Source organism: Tamandua tetradactyla, chromosome 4 (genome assembly GCF_023851605.1).
Source record: "Tamandua tetradactyla isolate mTamTet1 chromosome 4, mTamTet1.pri, whole genome shotgun sequence".
In the NCBI taxonomy this organism is placed as follows: Eukaryota; Metazoa; Chordata; class Mammalia; order Pilosa; family Myrmecophagidae; genus Tamandua; species Tamandua tetradactyla.
This window is the reverse complement of record NC_135330.1, coordinates 4,804,066-4,817,848: the sequence shown is the minus strand read 5'-3', so window position 1 is coordinate 4,817,848 and position 13,783 is coordinate 4,804,066. Positions and strand designations below refer to the sequence as shown.

Genomic DNA, 13,783 nt, shown 5'->3' with positions numbered 1-13,783 from the left:
TGCATTCCGGCAGCTAGCAAACTAGAACAACTACATACATAAGCTTCACAAGATTAAGGGTTTGGCCTATTGATATGGGTGTCCCTGATGTTTGGCACAGTATCTGGGGTTTCCCCAGTGGTAAAGTTTAGCAGTTCCATATTTTTTCTCCCATCCCTCAAGAGACTTTGTCAATACTCTTTTATTATCTGCTTAATATACTCTAGGATGTATCTATGCATTACATTAAGCCATATAGGATTAAAGGCTCTCATTCTTATTCTGGGCTCCCTATAGATGGACTGATTAAACAACAGTCTTAAACTGTGGGTTAAAGAAGAAATTGTTAGAGAAATCAGTAAATATCTCAGGATGAATAAAAATGAGAGCAAACATATCAAAACTTATGGGATGAAGGCAGTACTGAGAGGGAAATTTATAGCCTTATATGACTTCATTAAAAGGGGAAAAAAGAGCTAAAATCAAATACCTAACTGAAAAACCTGGAGAAATTAGAGAAAGAACAGCAAACTAATCCCAAAGTGAGCAGAAAGGAAGAAATAAAGATTAGAGTGAAAATAAATGAAATTGAGAGAGAATCAATAAAACCAAAAGATGGTTCTTTGAGAAGATCAATAAAATTGACAAACGCTTAGCTAGACTGAAAAAGAATAAAAAGATAAAATGAAAATAAATAAGATCAGACATGAGAAGTGGGTCAATATCACTGACCCCATAGAAACAAAACAGATCATAAGAGGATACTATGAACAACATAAAATGTTGATAAAATGGGCAATTTCCTAGAAACAAACAAACAACCTAACACTGAACATGTCTTCAAGATCTTCTGATAGACAATGGTTTCTTAGGCCTTACACAATAAGCACAAGCAACAAAAGAAAAAAAAGATGAATGGGAACTCATCAAAACTGAATACTTGTGCGATTCAAAGGACTTTGTCATGAAGGTTATAAGGCAGCCCATTCAATGGGAGAAAATATTTAGAAACTACAGTTATGATAAATCCTACAATTCAACAATAAAAATACAAACAAATTTAACAAACAAATTAAAAAATGGGCAAAAGATATGAATAGCTATTTTTCCAAAGAGGAGACACAAATGACTAAAAAACACATGGAATGATGCTCAACTTCATTAGCCATTACAGAAATGCAAATCAAAACCACAATGAGATATTATTTCATATCTACAAGAATGGCCACTATTAAACAAACAGAAAATAAAAACAAAAGGATGTACAGAAATACGAACACTTATTCACTGCTGGTTGGAATGTAAAATGATAAAGCTGCTACGGGAGACAATTTGGTGGTTCCTCAGGAAGCTAAGTATAGGATTGCCATAAGATCAGGTAATACTTGATATTGTTGTTATGTACTGAGAAGAACTTAAGGCGGACACATGAGCAGACATTTTTGCACACCAGTGTTCAGAGTGGCATTATTCATGATTGCCAAAAGATGGAAGCAACTCAAGTACCCATAACTGATGAATGGATAAACAAATGGTATATCATATGATGGAATACTATTCAGCTGTAAGAAGGAATGAAGTCCTGATACAGCAACAATGTGGATTTACCTGGAGGACATTACACTGAATGAAATAAGCTACACAAAAGGACAAATATGATATGATCCCACTAATATGAACTAATATAATGAGCAAACTCCTAGAGTTATTATTATCTAGAATACAGATTGCCAGAAGATAAAATTAGGATATAGAATGGGGAACTGATGCTTAATTTGTGCAGAATTAAAAAAATATATTTTTATTGAGAAATATACACACATATACAGTCCAAACATATTATATAATCAATGGCTTACAATATCATCAATTAGTTGTGCATTCTTCACCATGATCATTTTTAGAACATTTACATCACTCCAGAAAAAGAAATAAAAAGAAAAAAAGAACTCATGTATCCCATACCCTTATCCCTCCCTCTCACTGACCCATAATATTTCAATTTACTTAATTTTTACCCCTTATCTCCCCTTATTATTTATGTTTTTATCTTTTTTTTTTTATTAATCTGTCTATACTCTGGATACAAAGCATCAGACACAGGGTTTTCACAGTTATACAGCCACACTGTAAACCTACATAGTTATACAGTCTTCTTCAAGAATCAAGACTACTGGAACACAGTTCAACAGTTAGAAGATACTTCCCTCTAGCCACTCTAATACATCAAAAACTAAAAAGGGATATCTATAATGAATAAGAATAATCTTCAGGATAACCTCTTGACTGTTTGAATTCTCTTAGTCACTGAGACTTTATTTTGTCCCATTTCTCTCTTCCCCCTTTTGGTGAAGAAGGCTTTCTCATTCCCATAATGCTGGGTCCCGGCTCATGCTGGGAGACAGGTCCCAAGCTGCCAGAAGAGATTTACACCCCTCGGAGTCATGTGCTGCATAGGGGGGAGGGCAGTGAGTCCACCTGCCGAGTTGGCATAGAGAAAGAGGCCACAAAAGGTGACACTTAGGCATAATTATAAGTAGGCTTAGGATATACACAAATAACTCAGCATCTCAGAACTTAGGAAAAACGTTACAACTCCGGAATAGATGTGACCACTGTAAGAATTTACAATCCAGGAACCTTTACAATAGGCCCCAACCTGAAAACCCATGTTCACGACTTTAAATCTCCAAGTTTGTATAATACGGATTAGTCCATATGAATGAGGCATGATAAAATTTGTCTTTTTCTTTCTAACATTTCATTCAATATACTATCCTCAAGGTTCATCCACCTGGTTGCAATAATAAGGGTGACTATATATGTTTGGAAATGGACAGAGGTGGTGGTAACATATTATCATGGGTGTAAAAAACAGCGCTAAATCATGCACGTGATTGTAGTTGAAAGGGGAAGTCTAGGGTTGTATATATCACTAGAAGGAAAGCTAGAGGAAACAAAGGACTGTATAACATAGTGAATTCTATTTTGGATGATGAAGGTGGTTGTATTAGTTAGGGTTCTCTAGAGAAACAGAATCAACAGGGAACACTTGCAAATATAAAATTTATGAAAGTGTCTCACGTGACCGTAGGAACGCAGAGTCCAAAATCCACAGGGCAGGCTGCAAAGCCGATGACTCCAATGGATGGCCTGGATGAACTCCACAGGAGAGGCTCACCAGCCAAAGCAGGAATGGAACCTGTCTCCTCTGAGTCCTCCTTAAAAGGCTTCCCATGATTGGATTTAGCATCACTAATTGCAGAAGACACTCCCCTTTGGCTGATTACAAATGGAATCAGCTGTGGATGTAGCTGACGTGATCATGACCTAATCCTATGAAATGTCCTCATTGCAACAGACAGGCCAGCGCTTGCCCAATCAGATGAACAGGTACCACAACTTGGCCAAGTTGACACCTGTCCCTAACCATGACAGTCCACCCCTTGTCAACTTGGCACACACACACACACATATATATATATATATATATCACCTTAGACCATACTTAATTTTCAAATGAAAACAAATAAGCACACATTTTTTCTTTTACCTGACAATACTCAACTGTCCTGCATATAACTGGAAACACATTAAATCTCTCCAGAATAGTGTGCAAATCCTTGGGCAACATTCATTCTTAAACTTGATATCTTACAACTTAAATAGTATAACACAAACAAAACAGCATTACAGTCCTCGTTTCTGTAACTGATCACGTGGTCGAAGTTCATATTTATCACTACCTTCTTCCACTACCCATTCCATGTTCCCTTTCCCCTCAGCAAGCACTTCAGCTGGCTGTGGTTCTTTGCCTGGTGGGGTGACCCAAACCTTCATTCCTGAAGTCTCAGAGCCATTAGTGGTCCTGCCTGGATTGTGTTGTTGCAGTTTTCCATTGATTTTAATCACAGGGCATGGTAGTACTAATAGACGCCCCAGGGGATCTCCTATATTCCAAGAAAACTCTTCTTTACCTCCATCATGTAGTTGCAGTCCTACTTCCTTCTGATAGTCAGGGTCAATTACCCCAGACAATAATGTAATCCCCTTCTTGGTGTGTTGATCCAGAGGCATAAGTAGCCCAAAGTGGCCAGGTGGCAATCTTAACTTCCAGTTCAGTGGTATCACTGTTGTTTCTCCTGGAGAAAGCACACCCTGTTTTGGAACTAAAACCTGTAGACCAGCAGAACTCAGGGTAGCAGGGACAGGAAGCAAAAATTTTCCTAGTGGATCACTAGGAGTAATAGTGAGTGGCACCACACCCATTTCCACTCCTTGGTTCCTGGACCCATGGATCCTGGCTATGGGAGAAACAGCACCATACAGCGGACGCTGATTCAGAGCATACACAGCTTCCTGGAGAACATTACCCCAGCCTTTCAAGTTTTTGCCACCTAGTTGGCACCGTAATTGAGTTTTCAAAAGGCCATTCCACCGTTCTATCAATCCAGCAGTTTCAGGGTGATGGGGAACATGGTAAGACCAGAGAATTCCATGAGCATGTGCCCATTCCCGCACTTCATTTGCTGTGAAGTGTGTTCCTTGATCCGAAGGAATGCTATGCGGAATACCATGACGATGGATAAGGCATTCTGTAAGCCCACGGATAGTAGTTTTGGCAGAAGCATTGCGTGCAGGGAAAGCAAACCCATATCCAGAGTATGTGTCTATTCCAGTTAGAACAAATCGCTGCCCCTTCCATGAAGGGAGTGGTCCAATGTAATCAACCTGCCACCATGTAGCTGGCTGGTCACCTCAGGGAATGGTGCCATACCGGGGGCTGAGTGTGGGTCTCTGCTGCTGGCAGATTGGGCACTCAGCAGTGGCTGTAGCCAGGTCAGCCTTGGTGAGTGGAAGTCCATGTTGCTGAGCCCATGCATAACCTCCATCCCTACCACCATGACCACTTTGTTCATGAGCCCATTGGGCAATAACAGGAGTTGCTGGGGAAACAGGCTGACTGGTATCCATAGAACGGGTCATCTTATCCACTTGATTATTAAAATCTTCCTCTGCTGAAGTCACCCTCTGGTGTGCATTCACATGGGACACAAATATCTTCATGTTTTTAGCCCACTCAGAAAGGTCTATCCACATACTTCTTCCCCAGACCTCTTTGTCACCAATTTTCCAATTATGGTCTTTCCAAGTCCCTGACCATCCAGCCAAACCATTAGCAACAGCCCATGAGTCAGTATACAAACGCACCTCTGGCCAGTTTTCCTTCCAAGCAAAATGAACAACCAGGTGCACTGCTCGAAGTTCTGCCCACTGGGAGGATTTCCCCTCACCACTATCCTTCAAGGACACCCCAGAAAGGGGTTGTAATGCTGCAGCTGACCACTTTCGGGTGGTACCTGCATATCGTGCTGAACCATCTGTAAACCAGGCCCGAGTTTTCTCTTCCTCAGTCAATTCACTGTAAGGAACTCCCCAAGAGGCCATAGCTCTGGTCTGGGAAAGAGAAGGTAATGTGGCAGGAGGAGTGGAAACCATGGGCATTTGTGCCACTTCTTCATGTAACTTACTTGTGCCTTCAGGACCTGCTCTGGCTCTATCTCGTATATACCATTTCCACCTTACCATACAGTGCTGCTGTGCACGCCCAACTTTATGGCTTGGTGGGTCAGACAACACCCAACTCATGATAGGCAACTCAGGTCTCATGGTAACTTGGTGGCCCATCGTTAAGCGTTCAGTCTCTACTAAGCCCAGTAGCAGGCCAAAAGCTGTTTCTCAAAAGGAGAGTAGTTATCTGCAGCAGATGGTAAGGCTTTGCTCCAAAATCCTAAGGGTCTGCGTTGTGATTCTCCTATAGGGGCCTGCCAAAGGCTCCAGACAGCATCTCTATTTGCCACTGACACTTCCAGCACCATTGGATCTGCTGGATCATATGGCCCAAGTGGCAGAGCAGCTTGCACAGCAGCCTGGACCTGTCGCAGAGCCTCCTCTTGTTCAGGTCCCCACTCAAAATTAGCAGCTTTTCTGGTCACTCAATAAATGGGCCGGAGTAGCACACCCAAATGAGGAATATGTTGTCGCCAAAATCCAAAAAGACCCACTAGGCGTTGTGCCTCTTTTTTGGTTGTGGGAGGGGCCAGATGCAGCAATTTATCCTTCACCTTAGAAGGGATATCTTGACATGCCCCACACCACTGGACACCTAGAAATTTTACTGAGGTGGAAGGCCCCTGTATTTTTGTTGGATTTATCTCCCATCCTCAGACACGCAAATGCCTTACCAGTAAATCTAGAGTAGTTGCTACTTCTTGCTCACTAGGTCCAATCAACATGATATCATCAATATAATGGACCAGTGTGATGTCTTGTGGGAGGGAGAAACGATCAAGGTCTCTGCGAACAAGATTATGACATAGGGCTGGAGAGTTGATATACCCCTGAGGTAGGACAGTGAAAGTATATTGCTGACCTTGCCAGCTGAAAGCAAACTGTTTCTGGTGGTCCTTACTAATAGCTATTGAGAAAAAAGCATTTGCCAGATCAATAGCTGCATACCAGGTACCAGGGGATGTATTGATTTGCTCAAGCAATGATACTACATCTGGAACAGCAGCTGCAATTGGAGTTACCACCTGGTTGAGTTTACGATAATCCACTGTCATTCTCCAAGACCCATCTGTTTTCTGCACAGGCCAAATAGGAGAGTTGAACGGGGATGTGGTGGGAATCACCACCCCTGCATCTTTCAAGTCCTTAAGAGTGGCAGTAATCTCTGCAAGTGAAAGCCCTGAAGCAAATGGCTTGGAAGATTTTTCTAATTCTTTTCATGACCCACCTCCACCACCCCTCATTTGTTCTAGACCTATAACTAGACTAAAGGAATACGGTATTGCTTTTGATTTACTATTTTGCTTGGTAGGGGCAGTTCTAGTGGCTTCCACTTGGCCTTTCCCACCATAATAGCCCTCACTGCACGAGTTAGAGAACCAACGTGGGGATTCTGCCAGTTGCTCAGTATGTCTATGCCAATTATACATTCCGGAACTGGGGAAATAACTACAGGATGGGTCCGGGGGCCCACTGGACCCACTGTGAGACGGACCTGAGCTAAAACGCCATTGATCACCTGGCCTCCATAAGCCCCCACTCTGACTGGTGGTCCAGAGTGACGTTTTGGGTCCCCTGGAATTAATGTCACTTCTGAACCAGTGTCTAATAATCCCCGAAATATCTGATCATTTCCTTTTCCCCAGTGCACAGTTACCCTGGTAAAAGGCCGTCGGTCTCCTTGGGGAAGACTTAGAGGAAGGTCAACAGTATAAATTTGTGGCAGTGTAACAGGTTTCTTCCCCATAGGGACCTAGCCTCCCCTTCATTCAAGGGGCTCAGGGTCTGTAAACTGTTTCAAGTCTGGAAATTGATTAAGGGGCCGTGACTCTGTGTTTTTGTAATTCAGGTTAGACTTCTGTTCCCTTGACCTAGAACTCTTTTGTTTATACAGCTCCAACAAGAATTTAGTAGGCTGCCCTTCTATTGTATTTCTAGGCACCCCATGATTTACTAGCCAATGCCACAAATCTCTGCGTGTCATATAATTTTGATGCCTCCTTTGAGTTTGTTGTCTATTATAATACCCGCGTCTACCCTGTCTTTGGTGATTAAGTGCTGCCACCTGGCTTCTGCCAACTCGGGATCCTGTCATCCCCATTGTGTTTAAGGATTCCAGCTCAGTGACAGCAGTTCCTACAGTAATATCTGACCTACAGAGAAGTGCAACCACAGAGCTCTTGAGGGATGATGGTGCTAGTCTCACAAACTTATTTCTCACTGTTCTGGTAAAAGGTGCATCTTCTGGACATTCCTGGGGTGTAAGAGCAGGCTTTGCATGATAAATCCACTCTAACATCCCAATCTCTCTAAGCCTCTGGATCCCCTCATCTACATTATACCAGGGCAGTTCTGGCATTTCAACCTCAGGTAATGTTGGCCACCTTTTGATCCATGTTTCAACCAACCACCCAAACAAGCTGTTAACACCTTTTCTAACTGCTCTAGCTATAACATTGAATGCAGAATCTCTGCTTAGTGGGCCCATATCAATAAATTCAGCCTGATGCAGCTTTATATTCCTCCCACCATTATCCCACACTCTTAAAATCCATTGCCACACATATTCCCCTGATTTCTGTCTATATAAATTGGAAAACTCACACAGTTCTTTTGGAGTATAACGTACCTCCTCATGTGTGATACTTTGTACCTCACCTTTAGGGGCCTGTTGGGACTTTAGTCTAGTTATAGGTCTAGAACAAATGAGGGGTGGTGGAGGTGGGTCATGAAAAGAATTAGAAATATCTTCCAAGCCATTTGCTTCAGGGCTTTCACTTGCAGTTTCATCTGGTGAAACAGGATTAATAACTCTAGGGCTAATCCCTTCAGGAGGAGGTTGGGTGGCCAATTCCTCAAGGCAGGCTGGAGGTGGGGCGGCTATGTCCTCAGGGCAGACTATTACAGGGTTATCTAAAGAAGGCTCAGCATGGTCTAGGGTTTCAACCTCACCCCCAACATCATTATCAATCCATATGTCACCATCCCATTTTTCAGGGTCCCACTCCTTTCCAATCAATGCCCTCACTTTAACGGCAGACACCATGCAAGACTGAGATTTCAGTTTACGTTGTAAAGTCGCTACTCTAACAATAAGATTCTGAGTCTGATTTTCAGAGATCTCAAGTCTACGGCTACAGGAAATAAAATTTTCCTTCAGGATACTCATAGAAACCTCTACATCTTTCAGACGGCACTTAAGCTTCTTGTTTGAAGCCTTAAGCCTATCCCTTTCACCCTTTAATGTAGACAGTGTATCTAACAACAACCAACCAACATCTCTATAACTCTTATTTCTACAAAACTCTGTAAAGGTGTCAAAAACATTATCCCCCAGAGTCTGGCTTCGTACAAGCGAAGCATTAGGAGAATCGAAAGATGATATTTTGACTATCTCCTTTGCCAACTCAGTCCATGGATTGGGAGTGTCATTCTGATTACAAGAATCAGAGTCCTTAGTGTCTCTGAGCCCAGTCAGAGTAGAAAACCATTCATAAAAACCCATTTTTAAGATTCTGTTCCTTAAGAACCACTCCTGGTACCAAGATGTATTAGTTAGGGTTCTCTAGAGAAACAGAATCAACAGGGAACACTTGCAAATATAAAATTTATGAAAGTGTCTCACGTGACCGTAGGAACGCAGAGTCCAAAATCCACAGGGCAGGCTGCAAAGCCGATGACTCCAATGGATGGCCTGGATGAACTCCACAGGAGAGGCTCACCAGCCAAAGCAGGAATGGAACCTGTCTCCTCTGAGTCCTCCTTAAAAGGCTTCCCATGATTGGATTTAGCATCACTAATTGCAGAAGACACTCCCCTTTGGCTGATTACAAATGGAATCAGCTGTGGATGTAGCTGACGTGATCATGACCTAATCCTATGAAATGTCCTCATTGCAACAGACAGGCCAGCGCTTGCCCAATCAGATGAACAGGTACCACAACTTGGCCAAGTTGACACCTGTCCCTAACCATGACAGTGGTTAATAGCACAAATACAAAAATGCTCTTCCATAAATTAGAACAAATTCATGTCACAACTACAAGGTATTAATAATAAGGTAGTATATGAGGAAAAATGCACCTAAAACAAATTATGGACTATAGTTATCAGTAATATCTTAATATCCTTCCATCAATTTTTTTTTCCTTCCATCAATTTTAACAAAAGTACTGTACCAAAGTTAAGCAATAGTAATAGAAGAGTACTGGGACATGGAGTTTTTCTTTTTGGAGCTATGAAAATGTTCTAAAATTGACTATGGCGATGTAAGCACAGCTTTTGAGATTATACTGAGAGCCACTGATTCTATACTTTTGATGGACTGTATGGAGCATGAATAAAATTGTGTTGAAATAATACATATATTATATATAGAGAAAAAATACTTTGCATCATTTTATTATTCAGTCTCTACAGCATTACTTTGTTCCTAACGATTTTCTTTAATTTGGTATTCTTTTCTAATCATAAGAGGAATGTATATGCATATGCACTGTGGAATATTTGGAAAGCAAAGGAAAATAAGAATCATTCCACCAGTAGAGACTCATGGTTAAAATTTTTGCATAGTTTCTTCCAGTTTTTATTTTCCCATGCATATTTACACAATTGAGATCATATTGCATTTAACAATTCTGGAATCTGCTTTTGGTTCTGACTTTTTTACTTAAACTATCACTTACACAATATAAATATATTTTAATATATGAAAGAATATTAGTTTTAGAATTAAATATATATATATTATACACTGTAAGGACTTCTCAATACATTTTTTTTGGTAAATAGAAATCACTGCATGTAAATTAGTAATTAATTGCCTCCTTTGTTCCTGTATTTTGTAATCCTAACCAAAATGGAAACTTTTTAGATTTTAAATTTATTCCAAGGGTAAACAAATCTGAAAATCAAATCTGTTGAAGCAATCCTATGTGGCAATTCTGACTTAAAGTAAATATGTTAAAACCACAGACCCCAATGAGATTTTTGGATTATCTATGGTTTTTAAATACCTAGCTGTTCCCAACAAATTGGAAGGTGGTAGTGGGGTATTAAGGGAAAGGTCTCTAAGATTAACAATAATTTTACATATGAAAAGAAAAACGATACACAGGGAACAGCCGCATAAGAAGCTTTACCTGGGCAGAGAAGCCTGGACGGGTGCTAGCAGTCCAGGTTGGGGCTGCTCCCTGGGTGGAGTTAGAGTGGCGGGAAATCTGGGCCAAGATTTGCCCTGCAGAAGCTGATGGCTGGACAATGGTTACAGGAGGGGCCAAGCCACTATTCCTAGGAGTGAACAAACAGTGAGGTAAGTGATTAAAAGGTTGGATTTATCACAGAAACCAGGAATCAAGGACAATCTAGTGGTTTTCCTAGATACTCTTGACTTCCCTGGGATAAAGGAAAATGTGATAAAAGAATTTGGAAAAGATAAAGACTGACAATCACACACTGACCAGGACACACAAAGATGGTACCTAGAACATGGCAACAGAGCAAGGGCAAAGAACAAGGAAGAAGAAAAGCAGCTTGCCTCACCCTAGGTCCTCCAAGTCCACACTGCTTTGTCTGAAATAATTAGAGAAAGCTAGGGAAGAATACAACTTGGTTTCAGCAACTGAACCCCTCAGGGCCTTGTAAAGCAGCACACACATATGGGGCTCACCTGAAATTCTCTGCCGACCGAGGGGTAGGAGGGAATGTGTTGCCCTGGGAGAATAGCTGTTGGGTGGCAGTGACAGTGCTGGAGGAGATGCCTTTACTCTGATCTGTGGACCAAAAGGAGTCGGGGGAGGGCCAGTCAAGGGGCTGCAGTACATTAGTTCTCATTTACTTATGATATGCTATGATTAAGTGGAAATATGTTGAAAGACTACTGGTTGGGCAGCAGCAGGACCATCAATAAGTGATCTAAATAAGAATTTAAAAGGGGGATAAGGAAGAAACATACCTGCATTGATGTTGGAGTAGATTTCTGAAAATCTTGGATCTCTATCCTGGGGAAACAGACCATCTGATTTCTCAAGGGGCTTGCTGTGTTCTGGCCCTGTGGTTGTCACAGGCTGAACAGAAACCTATGGAATACAATTACAGTAATAACCAAGCACAGGTTAACAAGATAATTCAACAACCCTAAGATTCATATAAAGATATACACACACTCTAATTGGTACTAGAAAACATTTTTTAAGGAAATGCTTTCCATCCTTTTCAGGGAAAAAGACAAACACTCACCTGGGAATGACTGTAACTGGTCAGCCCATCTCTTCCTGGTACCACATCCAATTCTGTTTGCTGCTGCTGCTGCTGCTGCCTATATTTTAAACACCAGTAAAGAAAGAAGCAGGTAAAAAGATTAAAAAAAAAACAAACAAAAAAAACAGGATAGCAGATGGTCATCCTGAATTGGTGACTACTCAATGATTTTTCCACCATTTCTCACCTGGGTACCAGCTGCCCTGAGCCCATCTCCAGGGTTAAATTAGCTATGGGACCTAGCTGTGGCTTCTGGATTGTGTTGGACAATGTAGGCTGCAGTTCCTGACTAGAGCTCCTAAAAAAATAGAGTAGAGAGAACAGAGGGGGGAAAAAATCTGTCCCTGTTTGTACATAAAGCTCTACAGATTTATCTGCAGGTATGACAATCACTAATAAATTCCTCTTTAAAGTCCAATCCTATGGATAACCTATATGACCTCAGTTTCAGTTAACAATTCAGACTATGGACAAAAGAGGACCAAAAAAACTATGTCCTATGACAAAGACTCATCCTGTTTGGGTTTTGGTTGCTTACATATTTAATACTTTGTTGTTGTTGTGTATGTGCATGTATGTGCATATGCACACACGCAGTGAGGAGGAGTTAGAAGAAGAAAAATGGTGAGAGAGAAAGAGAGACTGGAATGGGGAAGCTTTTGGGGATAAAGAGTTCAATGTGACATAACTGTAAATATAGGTTAACTGAGGACACAAAGAGGCTTAGAACACTTGCAAGAACACAATAATTAATCAAAGAAAGCTTTTTTCCAGAGATTTTAAGCCACTGAAAGGAGTAACTACGTCTGCTTCATAAATATAATTCTAGGAGTCTATTACGTATGAATTTGTACCCTGTGAGTGTACAATAATTATATGTATAACCCAAATAACCTGAGTCAATTTCTGGCTAATTCTGCTATTTCCTTTGGTAATGATATATTTTTGTTGAATATTTTTGTGGCTCTCCCATGATAAAATGTAAGCTACTTGAAGGGAGAAGCTATATGCATCCTATAACATAACCAAATACATAGGGAAATGAAAGGCACCTTTGGGGTTCAAAGGATACTTACTGACTTAATTGTTATTTTCCTTTCCCCTTCCCAGTCTTCCCAAAGGCCCTGACACAGAAAGATCAGGGATGATAGATTTCTTCTTTTCATTTATGTTCATTATGGTTCGCATCTCAAAGCTTGTTTGGTTATTAAGGTAAAGCCTCAAACGCAACTTACTTGGAACTGAGATTCCTGGTTCCATGACCTCCTAGTAGTGTGACACAGGACATATTACTTAATCTCTCCAAGGCTCGAGTTTTCTTATCCTTAAAATGGGATTAATACTTATTCCAGTTTCTCACTTCCCCATTTGAATGCAAGCGTTTACTAATCCATTGGGGGTTAGCTAACTCAAAACTTTGGTTAGTATGATGCAGACTGCACTACTGTGTATTGTCAAATTCTTTGCTTCATTAGAGTGCCCAATACGAAATGGAAACATAAGTACCAGAATTCCACTCTTAATATTTTCCTGAGCAGAAAGTACCATTTATCAGGTGTATGCTCTATTTCAACATCAATGAATTTATGTTTGTTATCTAATATTGATGTTTAACATGGTAAATTATCTCTTAGGGATCAATGAAGTAGTGAGAAAACTTGAATATATGAAAATAGGTAAGTTTTGCTTACTTCTAATACTAAGCTATAGTATCTGCAGCAGCAGCAACTGGAGAAGGGCAGGAGACAAAGGTCATTTGTAAGCTTTCATCACTATCACCATTATCTGACCCTCTCCATCAGAAGAGGGATAGGACACACTATGTCAGGGATAGAGCCACTTCCACTTCCAGACTTGCAAAATTCACTGGATCCTGAGGTAAATACTCTCTGTTGCTTCAAAGGGCCTAAGGACTTGAACTATTTTTATTTTAGAGGGTCTGACTAAATCCCTAATATTGGTGAGTATTCCCATG

The 13,783-nt window shown here is 40.8% G+C and overlaps 1 protein-coding gene across 9 annotated transcripts in view; it reads right to left on the bottom strand.

Moving 5' to 3' along the window:
• Window positions 1–13,783, bottom strand: part of ARNT (aryl hydrocarbon receptor nuclear translocator) — a 138,126-nt gene that overhangs the window by 10,391 nt on the left and 113,952 nt on the right. For all 9 annotated transcript variants that reach the window (XM_077156109.1, XM_077156108.1, XM_077156106.1 and 6 more), the window contains 5 exons: window positions 11,996–12,106; window positions 11,788–11,866; window positions 11,504–11,627; window positions 11,219–11,321; window positions 10,692–10,839 (listed from right to left, as the gene is read on the bottom strand). In XM_077156109.1, coding sequence (XP_077012224.1) covers window positions 10,692–10,839; window positions 11,219–11,321; window positions 11,504–11,627; window positions 11,788–11,866; window positions 11,996–12,106 — 565 coding nt within the window. The remainder of the gene's footprint in view (window positions 1–10,691; window positions 10,840–11,218; window positions 11,322–11,503; window positions 11,628–11,787; window positions 11,867–11,995; window positions 12,107–13,783) is intronic.